At 36.2% G+C, this 21,250-nt stretch overlaps 2 protein-coding genes across 3 annotated transcripts; both read left to right on the top strand.

The window, feature by feature from the left end:
* Positions 1-296: 296 nt before the first annotated feature.
* On the top strand, positions 297-9,387 carry LOC106711512 (UDP-N-acetylglucosamine--peptide N-acetylglucosaminyltransferase 110 kDa subunit). Of its 2 annotated transcripts, XM_014503836.2 has the most exons (10): positions 297-616; positions 770-980; positions 1,834-2,017; positions 4,270-4,338; positions 5,772-5,968; positions 6,049-7,690; positions 7,797-8,088; positions 8,335-8,515; positions 8,879-8,983; positions 9,085-9,387. In XM_014503836.2, exons 1-10 carry the CDS (start codon positions 481-483, stop codon positions 9,242-9,244), a joined length of 3,177 nt encoding a protein of 1,058 aa, XP_014359322.1. In that variant the 5' UTR covers positions 297-480; the 3' UTR covers positions 9,245-9,387. The 2 variants fall into 2 exon arrangements, with proteins under 2 accessions (XP_014359322.1, XP_014359323.1); XM_014503837.2 differs by lacking the exons at positions 297-616; positions 770-980; positions 1,834-2,017; positions 4,270-4,338 and adding an exon at positions 4,866-5,320.
* Positions 9,388-16,704: 7,317 nt separating this feature from the next.
* LOC106711530 (toll-like receptor 7) lies at positions 16,705-20,873 on the top strand. Its single transcript, XM_014503867.2, has one exon. The coding sequence runs from the start codon at positions 16,906-16,908 to the stop codon at positions 20,653-20,655; it is 3,750 nt and encodes a 1,249-aa protein (XP_014359353.2). The 5' UTR covers positions 16,705-16,905; the 3' UTR covers positions 20,656-20,873.
* Positions 20,874-21,250: the final 377 nt, after the last annotated feature.

Raw genomic sequence — 21,250 nt, forward strand, 5'->3', positions numbered from 1 at the left:
GCTAAAAAATATGGCAAGTTTGGCATTGATTATTTTAATCTGTGCTCTTGGTGAAAATTGAAAATGATCCAGAGAGTAGAACGGAAATGACATTTTTCTTGTTAATTTTTTAAAGTTTGTCTATTTTGATTGTTTACTAGTAAATGAAATCTATGCAAAGTTAAATTATTTTATTTTATTACTACGATATAATTTTGTTACTTTTATAAACTTAGAACTAATTACATTCAATCATGTAAAAAAACAGTATCAATTTGAATGGAACCATAGACAATAGTGCATCCGTACCTCTTAATTTCCGCGTGTGTTATCGCTTTATTGCCTTTGATTTGATTATCGCTCTCAAAAGTACCTAGAGTTCGTGGACGTAAGCTCCTTGCGTTTCTTTGTCATGGAAAATTACTGACAATATTTTTTTGCCGTTTTCATGGGTTTTACTTGTTTCGTTTAATCAAGTGAAAAATAAAGTGCGTTTAAAATATGATAACAAAAATGCAACCTCAAGCTAATGTGGCAGTGCCACAATCTGTCACGACGCAACCTCAGCAAATAGTCGGTGTTCCTGCAAATGCTGTGATCTTAAAAATGTCGGACATACAACAAATATCTACTGTTGGTACGTATTTTTGTATGTTCTATGGGTTTATTACTGTAGTTGTAACTTACTATTTGACATTGTTATGGAGTATCGTACATTAAAGAAATATTATATCTCTCTTGGATGTAACATATTTATTAATGTAAAGTTCATAACTTTGTTTAACATTAGGATTACTAGAATTAGCACACCGAGAATACCAGGCAGGAGATTATGATAGTGCAGAGTTGCATTGCATGCAGTTATGGCGTCAAGATGGCACCAACACTGGAGTCTTGTTATTGCTGTCATCAATTCATTTTCAATGTCGTCGATTGGATAAATCAGCTCACTTTTCAACCCTCGCTATTAAACAGAACCCTTTGTTGGCTGAAGCATACAGGTAACTTAATTGTATATGCTTTAATTATTATAAAATTGTAACATACAGAAGTATTTTTTACAATCTCGTACATAAATCGTCTATATAATTAAAAAGTACTGTCCTCTTTTCCTGCGGTATAAAAGATGTCTATAAAGTTGGAAAATACACACAAAATAAACTTTCAACTCTAAGCCCAGGACATAAAGTTTAAAATGTAAAATGCATGTTAACTAAAGTTCATACAATGCTTGTGTGAAAATCACAATGAAAACAAAACAATTGTAGAAAACATGGCATGATTTGATATATGTTATATCAAATAACATATGTGATCAAACAACAAAACATCTTTATAACTACATAGAGTATGGATTACTCTATATATTCCAGGTCTGTTCTTCTTTCTTTAGTCTTACTTTTATTAAAATAAAATAAATTAACAATCAGTGCCATAAACACCCCTGGCAAGTTTATTTTTAAATTGTAGTGGTAAAAAACATATTAAATTTAATCAAAATTCCTGCAGATTGTTTAACCTTTGCTCAATATAACAGTATACCTCAATTAATATTATAAATATTAAACATTCTGCTTCATAATTTGCAATTGTATTACTATATAATACAGATTGTGTACTCTATAGAGGAATGTTAACATTTTTTTTATAAACAAATTTCATAATTGTAATTTCACAAAGTTAATTAAGTTTTAAAATGTGTCATAAGAAAATTTAATGGCACAATTTGTATTAAAATGTTATGAGGTTTATGGAAAATTTATACATAACAGTTCATAATAATTATTATACACATTTATAGTTATGTATTACTATTGTATTATATACACCAATTTCAATCAAGATTTTTTTCAGTAACTTGGGCAATGTGTACAAAGAGCGTGGTCAGTTACAAGAGGCATTGGAGAACTACAGGCATGCGGTGAGATTGAAGCCCGACTTTATTGATGGATACATCAACTTGGCTGCGGCCCTTGTGGCGGCCGGAGATATGGAGCAGGCTGTACAAGCTTATGTCACAGCACTACAATATAATCCTGTAAGTAATAATATCCATATAGATTTAACTTGACTAGTGCCAATAGTTAGGATATGGAAATTTTCCATTAGACAATTGTCTTGAAATATCTTACATGACTATGCATATGTAATGAAGTTACTTGAAAAATTTTGACGTTAAATGAGGAACGTCGGAACAAAAATGTATAAATCACGTTGTTGTTTTTGTGGAAAAGTGTGAAAATATTGCCAAGTTCATGGTTTATAACCAATTAGCATCATAAAAAAAAATTCAAAATGTGATATATCGGGTTTTGTTCCGACGGTCCTCAAATATTAGTATATTAGTATGTTGCCTGCGTCTCTGTCCGCGCGGGATTAAAAAAATATAATAAGTAGCCTATGTGTTTTTCCAGACTATGATCTACATCTATGCCAACTTTCATCAAAATCTGTAGAGCCTTTCTGGAAAAATCAAACAAACATCCATCCATCAATCCAAACATTCACATTTATAATATTAGTTTAGTTATTAGTAACAAAAATCTGCTGATATTAAAAAAACAAGTTTCTGAACATTTCTAAATTATTTGAATTTTCTATCTACTCAATGATTTAAACCACATATAATATTATTTATTCCCTTAATAACAGCAAAACAATGGAAGGAATAAAATAAATTTACACACTAAAAGTGTAACTAAAGAATGGAATTTTGTATAGAGACATAGTTTCTCTTCACCAGAAATACTTAAAGAGTGCTAAAAATGTTATATTAGACAAAGTCATACATATAATTTAGTTATTTTTATTATTGGTATAGTGTTATTTACTAAAAAACTAAAGATAGTAATATGAATTATAATGTACTTGAAATTATCTGAAATTCTTGGTCATTATTTTGTGTTAAATCTAAGTTATAACAGATTTACTTGATAAGTATTATCTACAATATATTACATAATGTGTAGCAAGGTTTATAATTGTTTAATCTATAAATATATACATGTATGGTGTATGACTAGTATAATAAATTAACAACACAGTACAAGAAAACAAACATATTATGCTTAAAAAAACATTAGAAATTAATTCAAGATAATATACAAAATCAAGTTTATTTGTAGAGTAGTGTAAAATAAAAAAAAAACACATTCTAGAAAATAATCTTCAATTTGAATATACACAAACATTCATTCATTCCTAATTAGTAAACACTTGGTATCACCCTCTCAAAGACCGGCAACGCATCTCCAGTTTCTTTGGTGTTGCAGATGTCTATGGGCATCTATGAACACTTTGGTTAAAAACCATTCAGAATCAAAAATGTGACAATAATACGTCAACCAAAAAATTTCCATTAATAATGACGGCACGTTACGCCATTAAAGGCGAAGGCGACGGCAAAATAATTCATCTTATAGTTAGACATTTATATAACGACAACCTTGAGCGCTCGCTCGCAGAATTAATTTCCTGCTTCGGTTATTACCTATTGTTTTGTTTGTCATCTCTTGCTTCTGATAATTTCCATACAGATCACACTTTGCGCTTTTATGCTACGCCTCGACGAATTTAATATTACGCAATGAATGTTCCCTTTGTAAGATGAAAAACTTGTTACAAACGATTTTTAAATTGAGATTTGTATTTACGTGGTCTTTTTTATCTGTAACAGGAGAGATTAAAAATACAAATTAAAAGATAAGAGTGAAAAGATATATAAACATGAATTTACATTATGAAGTAGGTAACCCAGTTATGGTTTAATTCATGTAGCAAAGGCTATTGTTTATGGTTATGCCTCATTTTCTAACTTTGAGGCCGTCCTGCTGAAAATCACAAACATACACAAATGCGAATGTTTAGGTTGATGGATGGATGTATGTTTGTTTGAAGGGATCTCCGAAACGGCTCAACGGATCTTGACGAAATTTGGAACATACTCTGAAAGAACACATAAGCTACTTACTAAGTTTTTTTTTTTAATTAAGCGCGGACGGAGTCGCGGGCGACAGCTAGTAATGACATAAATCATGTATTTAATAACACTATTATAAATTTCAAAGGTTACTAATACTTATTATGAATTCTCCTATAAAAATGTCACCAACTTGATTAAAAAAATTAAAAGCTGTCTATCATTATAAAAATTTTAGTCATTTTTAAACATAATGTTGTTTAAAATCCTTTCACAATCCTACTTTGCATATGTTATAAATATGACTTTTATTTCTGTTTAGCGTATTTTCAATGTATATTTTATAATAAATTTTAATAATGTTGTCTCAGGAACTTTACTGCGTTAGAAGCGACTTGGGCAATTTGCTCAAGGCTCTCGGCCGGCTCGACGAGGCAAAGGTAAATAAGATCTCGTTTTCCGCCGTATGGGTTGCCAGAAGCTAACAGGACTCTAGGACTAGTTCCCTTTGTGTGCTAACAAATTAGCGTACTCTCTGTTACGTCAGCGTACTATGTTACAGCGTAGCTACACTCACGGTAAGGCATTGCGTAAATTTATAATGGTGTCAATATTGCTTCAATAGATATTTTTCCTTTTAAATGTAATTACATCCTCAGTTGAAACCATTATAATGATTGTGTGAACGAATCTGTGAATGACGCATGAAAATTCGCACATTGAATTATTTGTTCACCGATTTGTTCCATATTTGTACTTTACAAACACAATATGTAAGCGTCGATTTGATACTTTTATTAAATAATGTTTTGACAGCGTCTTGCGTAATTAAATTCAAAGGAATCTTCCACACCACGTATATTTAATTTTATTTAACTTAAGTTATTATAATTGATTATTATTCTTTGCCTTTTGTAAATTGTTTAAACGTCGTGTGGAATATTGAAGTCTTAATAGAGAGTATGCTGATAGTAGTGTCTTGAATATGGAAATTTTCGATCTTATTTATGTCCTGTTTCCTTCAAAATTCACTTAGTTATTCTAATCCTTCTGCTTGTAGTTGTTACGATACATTGCAATGGAGGATCAGAGACGTCAGTAGTATAATATATTTATTTGTTAGCGACGTGGAGTAGTTGTACATTATTCAGTACGATACGATTTAGTCGTTCACCCGTCGGCCGCGTCACGTCACCGCCCCGTCGTGACAGTACGAGCCTGACAATGATCCATATCATGTAAATGAACATTTGTTATAGTTATGAATCGGGTTCCAATCAGTTTGACTCAAAATCAACTAATTGTGTTATATTTTCACAAGGTGTTGTCTGGTAAGACAGTAGGTGTGAGCGATGCGGTATGTAGCTGGTAACGGTTGGTACAACACTCTCTCCCGCAGCGATGACCCACCGAGCCACGAAGGTAAAGTGTTCAATGTTTGCAAGAAATTGTTTTGGACAGGATATCGGATACATCTCGTGCACATTGTTCTCTCATTGTGGTTACCATCCTCTCTCATCGGTTGGGAAGTGGAAGCTCAGTCGATTTAAACATCTATACGATTTATATCTATATCTTTGTATTGTAATGTGTCGGTCTGATTGTTTGTATTATAACAGTGACTCGTTTGCATTTCCTACTGATGTTACCGCTTTCGGCGTAGCGTACAGTACGTAGGGCGCATTTGGCGTAGTATAATAAGCAAATGTTGACTGGTGCTCGGTCGCCTAGGTTTCGATTCGGCTACCGGCCGCCATTGACATCGCCTTGGTGTAAATTCTTTTTCTGGCGTAACATACATCTCAATCTTCATTAATGTTAAAATGTTTGCTCGAAATCCTATAATAATATCTAGTTTTGTTCGTGTGTGTAGGCTTGTTACTTGAAGGCCATCGAAACGAGGCCCGACTTTGCAGTGGCTTGGAGTAATTTGGGTTGCGTTTTTAACGCCCAAAGTGAAATCTGGTTGGCAATTCACCATTTTGAAAAGGCTGTGGCTTTGGATCCGAATTTCTTGGACGCCTATATAAATTTGGGCAATGTACTCAAAGAAGCTAGAATCTTTGACAGGTAACATTAAAATATTAAAATTTTAAATGTAACATGTAAAAAAAATCTTTTCACTAACTAAAATTCTTTTGTTTGTTCAGGGCTGTGGCGGCGTATTTGCGAGCTCTGAACTTATCGCCAAATAACGCAGTCGTCCACGGCAACTTGGCGTGCGTGTATTACGAACAGGGCTTGATTGATTTGGCCGTCGACACGTATAGGAGAGCGATAGAGCTGCAACCCAATTTCCCAGATGCATATTGTAACCTAGCTAATGCTTTGAAAGAAAAAGGTCAAGTCGCCGACGCCGAGGACTGCTATAACACGGCGCTCCGCTTGTGTCCCACTCACGCAGATTCGCTAAATAACTTGGCCAATATCAAACGTGAACAGGGCTACATTGAAGAAGCTACTCGATTGTATTTGAAGGCTCTGGAAGTGTTTCCGGAATTCGCCGCGGCTCATAGCAACTTGGCATCAGTATTGCAACAACAGGGCAAACTAAATGAAGCACTCATGCATTATAAGGAAGCGATCAGGATCCAGCCGACCTTCGCCGACGCCTACAGTAACATGGGCAACACGCTCAAAGAAATGCAAGATGTGGCCGGAGCTTTGCAATGTTACACCCGAGCTATACAAATCAATCCGGCTTTCGCCGACGCACATAGCAATCTCGCCAGCATTCACAAGGATTCCGGGAACATTCCCGAAGCTATACAATCTTACAGAACAGCATTGAAACTGAAGCCAGATTTCCCCGATGCATACTGCAACTTGGCACATTGTTTACAAATTGTCTGCGACTGGACCGACTACGAGGCGCGTATGAAGAAGTTAGTCAGCATCGTAGCGGAGCAGATCGATAAGAACAGGTTGCCGTCGGTGCACCCACATCACTCCATGCTTTATCCCTTGACGCACGAGTTCAGGAAAGCGATCGCGGCCCGACACGCCAACCTGTGCCTAGAGAAAGTCCAGATCCTTCACAAGGCCCCGTACAAGTTTGGTCGTGAACTCCAAGGTCGTCTGCGTATCGGCTACGTGAGCAGCGACTTCGGCAACCACCCGACGTCGCATCTGATGCAGTCGGTGCCAGGCCTGCACGACAGGACCAAGGTCGAGATCTTCTGCTACGCCCTCAGCCCCGATGACGGTACCACCTTCAGGTCGAAGGTCGCCCGTGAGTCTGAGCACTTCGTCGACCTGTCTCAAGTACCTTGCAACGGTAAAGCCGCTGACAAAATCTACGCGGATGGAATTCATATTTTGGTGAACATGAACGGTTACACTAAAGGGGCGCGTAATGAGATATTCGCGTTGCGGCCCTCGCCTATACAGGTCATGTGGCTCGGCTACCCAGGCACCAGTGGCGCCAACTATATGGACTATATCATTACTGACGGCGTTACCTCTCCTTTGGAATTGGCCAGTCAATATAGCGAGAAACTAGCCTACATGCCTCACACGTTCTTTGTGGGCGACCACAAGCAAATGTTCCCTCATTTACAGGAGAGACTTATTCTCAGCGACAAAATCAAGTCAAACAACAGTCTAGGCACTTTAGCCGACAACGTAGCCGTTATTAATGCGACAGATCTGTCGCCATTGGTCGAGAATACAGACATCAAGGAGATAAAGGAAGTGGTGCGAGCCGCCAGACCTTTAGAGATATCACTGAAAGTAGCAGAACTACCCACTACCACGCCCATCGAGACTATGATTGCATCAGGACAAATACAGGTTAGTTCAAAAATATTATTTTCTGAAGCTTTGTGCCTTCATGTCTATATGTAATAAAATTCCAGATTCTTTACGAATATATTAATGATTTGTGGTTAAATTGCAGACATCAGTAAACGGAGTAATATTACAAAACGGATTGGCAACAACTCAGACAAACAACAAGGCGGCGACGGGCGAGGAAGTGCCCCAATCTATTGTGATCACAACACGTCAACAGTACGGCTTGCCAGACGATGCTGTAGTCTACTGTAACTTCAATCAGCTGTACAAGATTGATCCCCTGACCCTGCATATGTGGGTGTACATATTGAAACATGTACCTAACAGTGTACTCTGGCTGTTGAGATTCCCAGCAGTGGGTGAACCAAACTTGCAGTCCACTGCACAACAATTAGGTAAATACAGAATTTGCAACTTGATCTATTATCACAAAAATAAGTTTCAAGAATGGCAACATATTTATAACAGTTGTATCTGACTATAGAAAATTTAAGATGTTTTAGAGCTATTTCATTGAAATATTTTTGTTTTATATGGTTAGTACATAAATGTGTAAACAAGAAAATAGTTCTACAAACAGTTGATGTTAAATCTTATTCATACATACATAATAAATAAAGGAATGTCATTGCTGTCATCAGGTCTCCCTCCTGGCCGTATAATATTCTCAAACGTAGCGGCGAAGGAGGAGCATGTGCGTCGTGGACAGTTGGCCGATGTATGCCTCGACACGCCACTGTGCAACGGACACACCACCAGCATGGACATACTGTGGACTGGCACACCTGTCGTCACACTGCCCGGAGAAACATTGGCTTCTAGGTATTGCCATACCTTTCTACACCATAGCATACCATCTATTTCCATCCCTTTCCACAATACTAATTATTGGTATATCTTTCCACACATTAAACCTACCTTCCCATCCCTTTCTACACAATAACTAAACCGCCATTGTAATTACACAACGCAGAAATGCATTTCTAAATAGAAGTACCTTTACCTTGAATAACTAGCAAATAACACAACAACCATTGACAGATGTAGTTGTAAATATTAATTACGTTCAAAGTACATTGAAAACTGTAATTTCACTGTACATTCAAATTCAATATTTTGACATTGATTGATATTTTACATTTATAAATATCTTTTTTTAACAGATTATAAATTTTATTTTTGCAGAGTTGCAGCTTCACAACTCAATACTCTTGGTTGTCCTGAGCTCATCGCAAGAACAAGGCAGGAGTATCAAGATATAGCTGTAAGATTAGGCACAGATAGAGAATAGTAAGTAAAATTTTAGTTAATATTCAATAAAAATTATTTTTAAGTAACTTGCTTATTTGTTTAAAGTTGCCTGTACACTTAATTAATTCCTTTTGTTATAGTTTGAAAGCGATCCGTGCGAAAGTATGGACGGCGAGAACGGAGAGTCCATTGTTCGACTGCAAGGCGTACGCGACAGGCCTCGAGATGTTGTACGCTCGGATGTGGGCGAAGTACGCACGCGGCGAGCGACCTGACCACATACAGGCGGTCGACAAATAGACCAGGCGCAGTCGTGCTGACAGTCCAGTCTGCAGGAAGCGCTCCCGGTGTTGATAAACCACAGACTGTGTTGTGAACAGAACAGAGGAAGAATATAAACCTCCATGGAGTTTCCAGCCAGTAGTGTATACTTTAGTGAGATCGGAAAAAGAAAGGCGTTTGCAAGTTCTTGCAGTATGGGCTAGCAGTTTTGTTTCGCCATAAGACGCGTAAGACTATAGTGAATAGTGTTTTTATTTCTAGTTATGTTAATGTTTTGTTGGAAAGACTTTTGAGAATAACTGACAGTGGATAATTTGTGATAAACTGGATTCAGTATTTGATGTGGAGTTTGTTTTGTGTTGCAATGAGGTATAATGGGCTTACAGTTCCTCTAGTCAAATGTCGCATTGGATTCGAGGTTAATTCATCGAGTTGTATTGCGGGTAAGCCTATTTATTCTATTTAAAAACTGCAAAATGGTGTAAAAGAAACCAGTGGCCTTTTATTATGAAAGTTTGCAATAATTAGGTTACTATTTAGAGATTTGAAGCGATCTTTTCATTAGGCTTTTGTCTATTTGACAAATTTGCTAAACTAGAATAGTATAATAGATTTCATAATGGCAATGTTGTCATATTTTCATATGATTATCAAGTATACGGATAACAATAGTTAGTTCATTGTTATAGTAGCTGCCATTGTTAAGAGTTGGTATTGCACAGATTAAATATTAATAGTAACAGATAAAAAAAATGTTCTTGACACATTTTAATTATCTGAATAAACATTTAATCCTTTCAATTAGGCTTTGTAAATATTGGAAGCAGTAAACAATAATAAAACATACCAAAAATATTTATTATTACCCTTAATTTTTTTGATCAACATGAAACAAGACTGAACTTGGCACAACAAAATGGCGTCGGTACACAACTTGGTATGGTAACCATAGTGTTCTGAGGATTTTCATATTTTTGGTATGGTCAACTTTATTTTTTTAAAGCATGCAAGAACTCATGCTTTCAATTTCAATTCAATAGAATTTTAAAGCAAAAATTTATGATAATTTGCTTCAATTTTGTATAACAAATTGACTTAACTTTTTTTTATTATAATAAGAAGATAAGCTTAAAATATTTATTGACATTTTTTCTGTTTTAAATTGATTTTTCTGTCTAATGTTGTTATTTAAAAATTAATACAGATTTTCATCATTTTTAAATTGTATTACGTGCGCATTTTTATTACAAAACTGTCTATGGACTAAGTTTACGTTTGCAAAATGGAATAAAAAAAACACTTTTAAAAATGGAGAATCTATTACTGATTAAGCAATGGATTTTAAACATGTAAATGTTTTAGAATAATTTATTTAAATTTTAGTTACTATAATTTGTTTATTATAAGGTAAGTTACATTACATCAAACTATAAAACACCAAGTTAACTTGCATATAGAGTAATGAATTAGAAGTAAAATAAATTTATTAAAGCAAAGATGTAAGAAAGATAAATACAGTCAAACCAGGATAAGCGAGAGTTCACATGAGTTTCTCGCTGATGTAGGTCGGGACCGGACAATGACTTATTACTTGATTTATAGAGGTTTCTCGCTAATCCAGGTTTGACTGTATAAAAATATGTATGACTGAACTGAATTATGTATCTTGTGTAGCATAATTTGCCACTGGTAAATGTTTGTTGTGATATTCTCTCAATTGATGATCATTGTTAAAATCCATCAATTTTAATTTTGTGGCATAAAAAATTGTTGACTCATTTATTGACTGCCTTTGAGATAGTTAGGTTAATTGATTTGTATTTGTTTACAGATTGATTATTTCTATGGTATGATTTTAAAACTTAAAAGTAATAAATAACTTGATGAATATAATGTCGTTTTATTTTGCGAAATGGAATATGATACACAAGTTGACACTAAAATGTTCTCACAATCTTAAAAAAAACTAAATAGGTATGTCACTGCTACCTGAAATGAAAGAATTGCAGCTGTCCTGGACTAAAATCTGCCTACTATTAAAAATGCGAATGTTTGGGTGGATGGATGCTTGTTAGGTATCTCCGGAATTGTTCAACGGATCTGGATGAAAATTGGCATGGATATAAAACATAGTATGGAAGAACATATGGGCTACTGATTGTTTTTTTTTTTAATTCCGCGCGGACAGAATCGTGGACGACAGCTAGTTATTACATAAACCTGGTAGGCTGGTAGTCATAGATCCAAAGTTATTGTGTTTTTTTATAAACCTTTATTATTATAAAACCTTTGTATGTTTAACCGGAGATCATTTAATCCGAAGTTGATTATTAAGCCGATCTGCCTTTCAGAGTGCACTGTACCAAATAATTATGATCGAATACCGTGAAGTTTGACCGCAGACACGCGCCCGCTCGGATGCTATTCGCGAAATATTTATGAAAATGGTACAGGAAAATATTGGGTTTTTAAAGTTCTGCATTTTGAAATTGCAAAATACAAGCAGTTCCGTACATTATACGAAAAAGTAATAAAAACAATTCAAAATCCTTTCAAGGGACGCGAGGAAGGAAAACTCCTTTAATTCTTGAGGCTTAGAAAGTCTGGTTTAGAATAAACGTTAAAAATTTAATAACCGTGGTTTTCTGAGTCCAAAATCTACGTTTAAAACATATTGCTACCTCTGTGTTGTCAAAGATAATGACAGGGATGACGATATGTTTTATACACAGATTTTGGACTCAGAAAACCACGGTATGTCGTTTAAATTGTTATAGACTGAGTTGTATGGGTATAAACTACGAGTATATAAGTAATTTAAACCAGAAGTAACGAAGTCGAACATTATCTTAATAAATATAACAATAAATATAAATGTTATCATCAAGAGATGGAATCCAAAAGCCCAAAGTAAACCGACATGGAGAAATTTACTGGATCTGGACTAGGCCCACTCGTGACCGTGGTGCCTAGGATGATGATAACGGGAAGGATTTGTGTATAAAAGTTGTTTGATTCAAATAGCATCGTGCAATGTTAGCACGCTTAAAGGCGACAACTCATTATGCGAAAGTAACGCCACGAAATGCTTCGCTGTTCTGTAGACTAACTTGTAATTAGTTGTGCAGCCTTGTGGTATTGTCAATAATTTTAACATGTTGTTGTAAAACTTGTTAAAATCAAGTTATGTTCGGTGCAGGTGCATATTTACATTGTTAGTCAAAATGTTACACGCGGTAAAGTATTCTACAGTTTAAATGTAGGTACACCTTTTTGCTGTTTTCGCACAGATGGGTTCGCACTTTGAAAAGACTACAACTTCGAACGGTAGCGGTTGCGGAACCATTCAGCAGTTTTGGGGCGCTAACTCCATTGATGTCTGTCTGTGATTCCTTTAGTTAAGGAAAATCAGAACTAAAGAATTAAATTCGTAATTCAATTGTTGTAGACTGGTAAATGTGTTGATAAATATTTAAGTAACAAACTCGGGAATATATAAATTATATCAATAGGTATTGTCCTTTCTGTTTGAAAGTCCATATGAACGAAAATATCGTATGAGCGCTGTAATATATGAGTTCGTAATTCAAAATGAATTTTAATCGCTTGTTAAACTTTTACCACCACAGATTAATTTCGGGTTAACTCTCATTACGGCAACGTAAGTAGTTTTCAAAAATATGCCTTTATGACGTCACATATTCCGAGCGCTGGCCGCGGAAGCTGTAGCAAGTATGCAGCAGTTTGTAAAAGCTTATCGAAAACTTTTGCGGACTTCGCGGTTGTAAAGGCGTAGTTTTACATAGGTTATGCATCGCAGTGTTGAAACCCATTCTTAAATGTTACAATTTTATATTAATGTGAAATTTTATTTTTATTAAATCTGTATTAGTCATCTTACTTTTTACTAATATTATAAATGCGAATGTTTAGATGGATGGATGGATAGATGTCTGTTTGAAGGTATCTGAGGAACTCGGATCTCGATGTAATTTGGCACAGATGTAGAACATAGTCTGGAAGAACATATAAGCCACTTATTTAGGTTTTTTTTTTAGACAGCTAGTATTACATAATTTGAATAAACTATAGTTACTCAGCACATAACCCAATGAATGGAACTGAATGAGATTAACTGTAAAGTTTCGGTCATAGTAGCTTTTCGATTTATGGGAAATCAAAGTTGGGTTTAATATACCATGGAAAAGTTATCGTATTGTACCCTGTTCAGATATTAAAAAAAATATATATTTAAAATTAGTTAAGAAACATTAAAAGTAATTAATGAAAAAAGAAAGTTATTCATTAATATTAATGTTAAAAACAACTGAAAACCTGTATTTAATATTTCTCAATAATGTGATTTCGAACCTTGCACTAGAATGTACTGTCAACTGTTAAATACTGGTTTTGTTTTGGTTCAAGTCAATTTTATGTTTACGGTTTATTTTTAATTGTGCTGACGCGAATTTCAGTTCAGCGACATTTAAATAATAGCTGTCGCCTGCGACTCCGTCCGCACCGAATTAAAAGAAAAACATAATTAGTAGCCGGTGTGTTCTTTCAGACTGTGTCCTACATCTATACCAAATTTCATTGAGATCTATCTCTGTGATACCTTGCAACAAACAACCATCCATCCATCTAAACATTGGCATTTATAATATTAGTGAGATATTTATAACATAGGGTGATAAAGGAGCAAGCGTCCACTGCTTATAGAAATTTACGAGAACGTATAGAAAGAGGATATAACCAGTTCCTAGGCATCCCGCGCGTGCTAAATCTACCTACCTTTCCAACATTAATATCATATGTCTTTTTCAAATGTAACGAGGCAATATTGAAAAGGTGTTATGACAGTTGATACAATTGATACCAAACAGACTGGACATTGCTATGTCATTCGTTACAATTATAAAATGAACTAACCAGTATAATGTAGATCTAAAATAAAAACGCGGGCAGCTGCTACAACCGATATTTTTCTTGTTGTTTGTGTAGAATTTGTAATTGGATTATAACCAGTTTCTATGTAGGTGAATACAAACGATTATCTTTTTATTCATTTCATTGTAAACAACAATACGAGGGATTGTATATCTGTACTAATATTATAAACCGGAATATTTGTTTGTTTGTTTGCTTTGAAAAGGCTCTGAAAATACTTAATCGATTTGAAAAAATCTTTTACGGTTGGGAAGCTATATAGCCTGGTGACATAGGCTCTATTTATTACTAGATTTTATTTTGAATTCGCGCGGACGAAGTCGCGGCCACTACTATCTTTTATAAATTGCCAATTTATACGCGGTTTTTGTTTACGTTGTAAAGTAAATGTTGAAAGATTCTAATACATTGTATTTTATATATATTTATACCGGTTACTGTTTAAACTAAACGTCATTGCGATTTAAAGTAATAATGTCATTTTGTGATCTTTGTAAGAAATATGTCGGATGTATATTAATTTGTTCTTTCGTAATGATTCGACAGCTAATTCGAAAATAATAAAAAAATCTTTACAAGTCTGTCGTGTTATTTATTTTATGGTTACTTTTTTGGTAGCCATTAAAAGCACTCACAGTATAAGCCAGTAATGCCGGATGTTGTTTTAGGATAGTAGATGTTGACGGGACCACCGACAATTCCTGATGCACTGTCATACATACAGGTGTATTCATATATTAAGTAATCACTGCGATATATAAGGATAAGATAACTTATACAGAAAAATACATACTATATATAATCATATAGAATATAGGACAATATAAAATACAGCTTCATGTAGAGAAGGATATAGAGAGACTATGAAATTTCTTTTCGTTCGATACATCTTCGCGTACGTTAATAAAACTCTTTGCTTTATCGAAGTACATCTAGTGAAGATCCTCTTTCGTATTTATTATTTACATAACACTAGCTGTCGCCCGCGACTCCCTCCTCGCGAAACTAAAAAAAACTTATTAGTAGCTTATATATGTTCTTTCATACTATGTTCTGCATCTGTACAATAATCATCATCTGTTGAGCCGTTCCGGAGATATCTTCAAACAAAAAACAAAACAGAATAGAACAATGAAAAGTACAAAACAGAACAAAGAACAGGACAAAGAACAGAACAAAGAACAGAACAGAACAAAGAACAGAACAGAACAAAGTACAGAACAGAACAAAGTACAGAACAGAACAAAGTACAGAACAGAACAAAGAACAGAACAAAACAGAATAAAGAACAGAACAAAGAACAGAACAGAGAACGGAACAGAGAACAGAACACAAAACAGAACAAAGAAAAAAACAGAATAAAGAATAGAACAAAGAACAGAACAGAGCAAAGAATAGTAGTTGATCAATTAATATTATTATTTATAACAACATAAACATCTATGAAGTTAGAGCTCACGCAACCTGCGTAAATTCGATCATGTTCATGCTAGCACAAAACAGACAACAGATAAGTAGTTCTGTGCCTAATTATGGTGTAAAGTAATACTACAATTATGTGAGCGTTTGTTCTTCATTTCTTGTTGTTTTTTATAGAAGAGTTACGATTATGGTAGCCCACAGTAACATAGAATTCGCAGCTGCTTATATACTAGCCGAAAGCGATTCATAACCTCATATAGGGGACTTTTTTACGTCATTCATGGGTTGCAACCTGTTTTGACGAAGGAAATATTTCGAATTATGTATGTTGTTACAATGTCACATACACACACGCGGTCAACAAACTTGTTACCTGTTAATATTTATTTAAACTATGCACTTTTACAATGTCATAGTTAATCTTATAGAAAGTAGTTCTTACTTAGTTGGTTTGATATATGGTATAATTAATTTCCCATACTTTTGAATTAATCGTTTTATTAATTTTCAACTAAACTCATATATATTTCGTGTGCAATTTTTCAATACAATCGCAGTTAGACCGCTTGATGCGTTAAATAAATAAATAACAAGCGTTCACTTGTTACACAAATGATCGCAGTTCGTAACCTATTATTTGAATGCAAGCAACTATGAAATTAACACACTTTCATAGACTTTGCAATTTTTATCAGGAATGTCATATTTTCCGGCATTTTGTGTGACTGGTGTTGCATTAATATTTATATAAATATGACACTTACTGCTATACCGGATGTAATTATGTTCATTTAAAAATAATATGGTTAAATATTTTGTATCTTAACGCGACTGACTCAGATAATGCTTTTAATTAGTGAATTATTGCATGGACACTTCTGTTGAAAGTCTTTGTCACCAGTACACTAATTACGCAGGGATCGCTTACGATCCTGATGCAAGCAACATTTAATAACATTAATGGACGCGGAGTCACGTAACGGTTTCCGTTTCCTACAAAAGTCTAAAACTACGAGGGTTACATAGTTAGTATGCGGCAATAGGAATGCGATGGTGTGGCCCGAGCCCTGCGAGCGCACTCATGGCGTCTCGTGCCCGCCGCCCGCGAGCCGCGCGCCAGTTGCCGGCCGGTCGTCGCGGGGGGAGCCCGTGTCCCGGACGAACCCATTGCGCCTCGCTCTGTTTACTACGCTCATAAACGAAATCGTATTGTGAATAGTATTCCCCGCTCCGGTCGTTAATATGATCGTTTGCGAAACGCGAACTAAATTGACCTACTATGAAATAAGTTGACGAGTGAAAATGTTATGGTCACAGTGCGGATTAAAATGATAATTAACGTGTTGTTGTTTTGTTTGGTGATGGGCGGTGTGGTGCCGGAGCAGGCTGCCGACGGCTGCGTGGTGTCGGCGGCGGGCGGCGCGCTGGAGTGCAACGTACGCGCGCTCTCTGACAGAGATGTCGCCGGTTCGATGCACTCGGAGGGCGCGCGCCGGCTGGCCGTGCACTGCGGCCCGCTGCCCCAAGAGAGCACGCTCAGGGATCACCACTTCGGCAGGCTGCAAGGTTTGGCTGAGGTCTCTATACATAACTGTAAACTGCTCCGTCTGCCCGGTAACGCTTTTGAGGGTCTACGAGGCCTAAAGATATTGAAAATACGCTCAATGAACGATGAGTGGGGTCAAAATAAAGAGATGGAACTATCGCTCGGCACATTTAATGGCTTGAGGGAGCTGCACACGTTGGATTTGGCATACAACAACATCAAAAAGATACCATCGGATCTGTTCTGTTCGCTGGAAAATATAATTTCACTCAATTTAACACGAAACAAGATAAAGTTTGTCGACGAATTGGGGTTCGGCCATAAATGTGGATCGACGCTGCAAACTATAGATTTGAGTTACAACGACATCATGTCCCTGCCGGCTGACTCCGAGATATTACATCTACCGAGGCTGACACAGTTGTTTCTGCAAAATAACAAGATATATGAACTACCCGCCGAGGTGTTCAAAGACCTGCTGTCGTTAAAAGTTGTGAATCTTTCGGAGAACGCTATAAATTATTTGCCAGAAGGTTTATTTCAAAGTACGAGAGAAATTCGAGAGATATATTTGAAAAACAATGAACTGGAAATACTGCCTAAGAGAATATTTAATAGGTTGGAACAATTACTCGTTTTAGATCTCTCGGGGAATAAAATAAGGAGCGACCACATAGAAGATGAAACGTTCGGGGGTTTAATAAGATTAATCGTGCTCGACCTGTCGCACAACACGCTCGCTCGCGTATCGCGGAATATGTTTAAGGACTTGTTTTTTTTGCAAATACTTAATTTGAGTAATAATTCTATAGGGCAGATTGAAGACAATACGTTTTCTCCTCTTTTCAATTTACATACTCTAAACTTAGGCCAAAACAAATTATTAACGATAGAAGATCACGTTTTCAACGGGCTTTTCATTCTGAATAAGTTAAATTTGAATAATAATTTGTTGTCGTACATTAGCGAAAACTCGTTTCGAAACTGTTCGGACTTGAAGGATTTGGATTTGAGTTCTAATAAGTTGACGAAAGTCCCCGAAGCGATATCACAATTATCGTTTTTGAAGTCATTAGACTTGGGCGAAAATTTGTTGTCAGAAATAGCAAATAATTCCTTTCAAAACTTGTCGCAATTAACTGGCTTGCGATTGATCGACAATCAAATCGGAAACCTCACTGCTGGTATGTTTTGGGGCTTGTCGAGCCTGCAAGTACTCAATCTGGCAAAAAATAAAATACAGTCGGTCGAGACGGAAACCTTTCAAAGGAACGCTCAATTGGAAGCCGTTCGTTTGGATGGAAACTTTATTTCCGACATAAATGGCGTATTCGTGTCACTGACGAAGTTATTGTGGTTGAATCTTTCTGAAAATCATTTAGTTTGGTTCGATTACGCTTTCATTCCGGGTAATTTGAAATGGTTGGATATTCACGCTAATTACATAGAGATTCTCGGAAACTACTATAAAATTCAGAAAGAATTGCACGTGAAGACGTTAGACGCAAGTCACAACCGAATAGTAACACTATCGGCCATGTCAATACCGAATAGCATAGAGCTTTTGTTTATAAATAATAATTTTATTTCTAACATAGAAACGGATACGTTTAGGGATAAGAAAAATTTGACCCGAGTCGATATGTATTCGAATGCAATCGACAGTTTAGATATAAATAGTTTGCGTATTTCGAGAACGCCTGACGATCGAACGCTGCCCGAGTTTTATATTAGCGGTAACCCGTTCCGATGCGATTGCACAATGAAGTGGTTACTCTTGATAAACTCCATAACATCGCGGGAATATCCGCGCGTCATGGATTTAGATAACGCGATATGCAAAGAGTCGTACGTTCGCGGCGCCAAATACGTCCCTGTAAGTTCGCTGCAGTCAAAAGACTTCTTATGCAAATATGACAATCATTGCCCCGACGACTGCGGCTGTTGCGATTTCAATTTTTGCAATTGCAAGAATGTTTGCCCCAGTAACTGTTCATGTTATCACGATTACACGAAAACCACTAATGTTGTAGATTGTTCCGTCAAACAATCCAATGCAATTCCAAGCGAATTTCCGATCACGGCGACCCATATTTATTTAGATGGAAATGTTTATTATGAACTCAACGAAACCGTTTTCGCTTCTATGCGTAGAGCCGTTGTATTGTATTTAAACTCAAGTAACATTATGAACCTTCATAACAACTCATTCGACACACTTGTCGATCTTCGGATCCTACATTTAGACAACAATAAGTTGAAACAGTTACGAGGCCTTGAGTTTTCAAAGTTGAGCAACTTAAAGGAATTGTATCTTCAAAATAACGCTATTGAGTTTATTTCGAACGCAACTTTTTCCTTTTTAGACGCTCTCGAAGTTTTACGCTTGGACGGCAACAGACTCGTAAATTATGGCTTGTGGCATTTGGACAATAATAAAAAGTTACAAACGCTATTCATCGCCGGCAACCGCTGGTCATGCGATTGTAAATATTTACAAGGTTTCCTGACGTACGTATCTCAGAACGTCGAAAAAGTTATAGACGTTCACAACTTGTGGTGTTCGAATGACAAAATGGACCCGTCGAAAAAGCATTTAAATTTGAATGTGACGGTTTGTAGTGAAATAAGCGATTCATCGATGATAAGCGCTCTGTTCGTCTCCAACAACATACCATTACTGGCGTCGATTCTCACCGGCTTCATGCTTGTTTTATTGATTTTAGTTTTAGTATTCACATTTAGATACGCTTGCAGAATGTGGTTGTATTCGAATTGCGGCATTAAGCTCTCGCCTCTAGCGGGCGCCTTTAATGACGCTGATAAGCTTTACGACGCTTATATCTGTTACAGTCCCAAAGACGAAGAGTTCGTAATAGAGTCTTTAGCGCAGGAGCTGGAAAACGGCTACCCGTCTTATCATCTTTGTTTACATTATAGAGACGTACCTCGATTCGACGCTACTTATGCGCAATTCCCCGATTTAGTAGTCGAAGCGACCGAAGCGTCTCGGCGCATAATCGTCGTGCTGACAAAGAATTTCATTTTAACAGAATGGTCGCAAATAGAGTTTCGACAAGCGTTACAGAGAGCGCTCCGAAAGAACCCACATAAATTGATAATAGTCGCCGTAGGGCTCGTTCCACGAGATCCGGAATTGAAGTCGTATTTCAAAACGGGTTTGGAGATAACGTGGAAAGAGAAACGGTTTTGGGAACGATTACGTTATGCTATGCCATCGTCGAAACGACGCGGGCAAAAATTGAAGAGGCTAAATTACGGTAGGAATTCGAATACATACACGATGGACGCGTCTGTATTGAACACCACCTGTCAGACGTTGTGCGGCAAGTCCGCTAACTCCGCGGAGCGGTCGCCTTGTGATCGGCCTCTGTCCGAGCATATATATTCGACTATAGATTCTGATTATTCGTCAAACGATTTCCATGGTCGCCATAATCAGCCACAATCCGTGGTCCTTCAACACACTGTACAAACTTATTTGGTGTAGATAAATTTTTACACGAAAGATCTCAGTTTTGTATAATAATGCCCTAAAATGTCGCACGGCGCAAACGAAATGAAATTGTCTGGCGTTGTAAATATACTAGAATATTGTAAAATTTGTTAGATATTTCTTGTACAATAACGATACCAAATTATCGCATTTCTGTGAGATTTGCTTGTTTGTAATTTATTTCCGTGTTCTATTTTTAAAAAGTATTAATACGAAAGACTGTAAAATATTGTGTAGTTTTTATCTGATCTATGCTGATGTTTGTATAGTTAAACGATTAAAAAGTTTATAAGTGAAGACATTGTTTTATTCTAGTCCCTTTATCATCAACCTACCCTTGTCCCTACGGAGTATGTACTACTCCCCAATATGTACATCTCCATCAGCCGTTATGTCTGAATTCACTCTCTTCTTACGCCTATTCTCTTCCACAAAATACTTTCTTTGGTCGTGGTTAAGGTTAAGGTAGAGAACCTTTGTAGCCATCCACATTCAATCGCATTAATTTTTGGTTTGTGTGATAATTTAGTCTAGACCTTTCCTTATTTTAATTTAAAAATGTAAGCTTTCAGAAATGTGTAGATATCAG

The sequence above is a fragment of the Papilio machaon genome, chromosome 11 (genome assembly GCF_912999745.1).
Source record: "Papilio machaon chromosome 11, ilPapMach1.1, whole genome shotgun sequence".
Lineage (NCBI taxonomy): Eukaryota > Metazoa > Arthropoda > Insecta > Lepidoptera > Papilionidae > Papilio > Papilio machaon.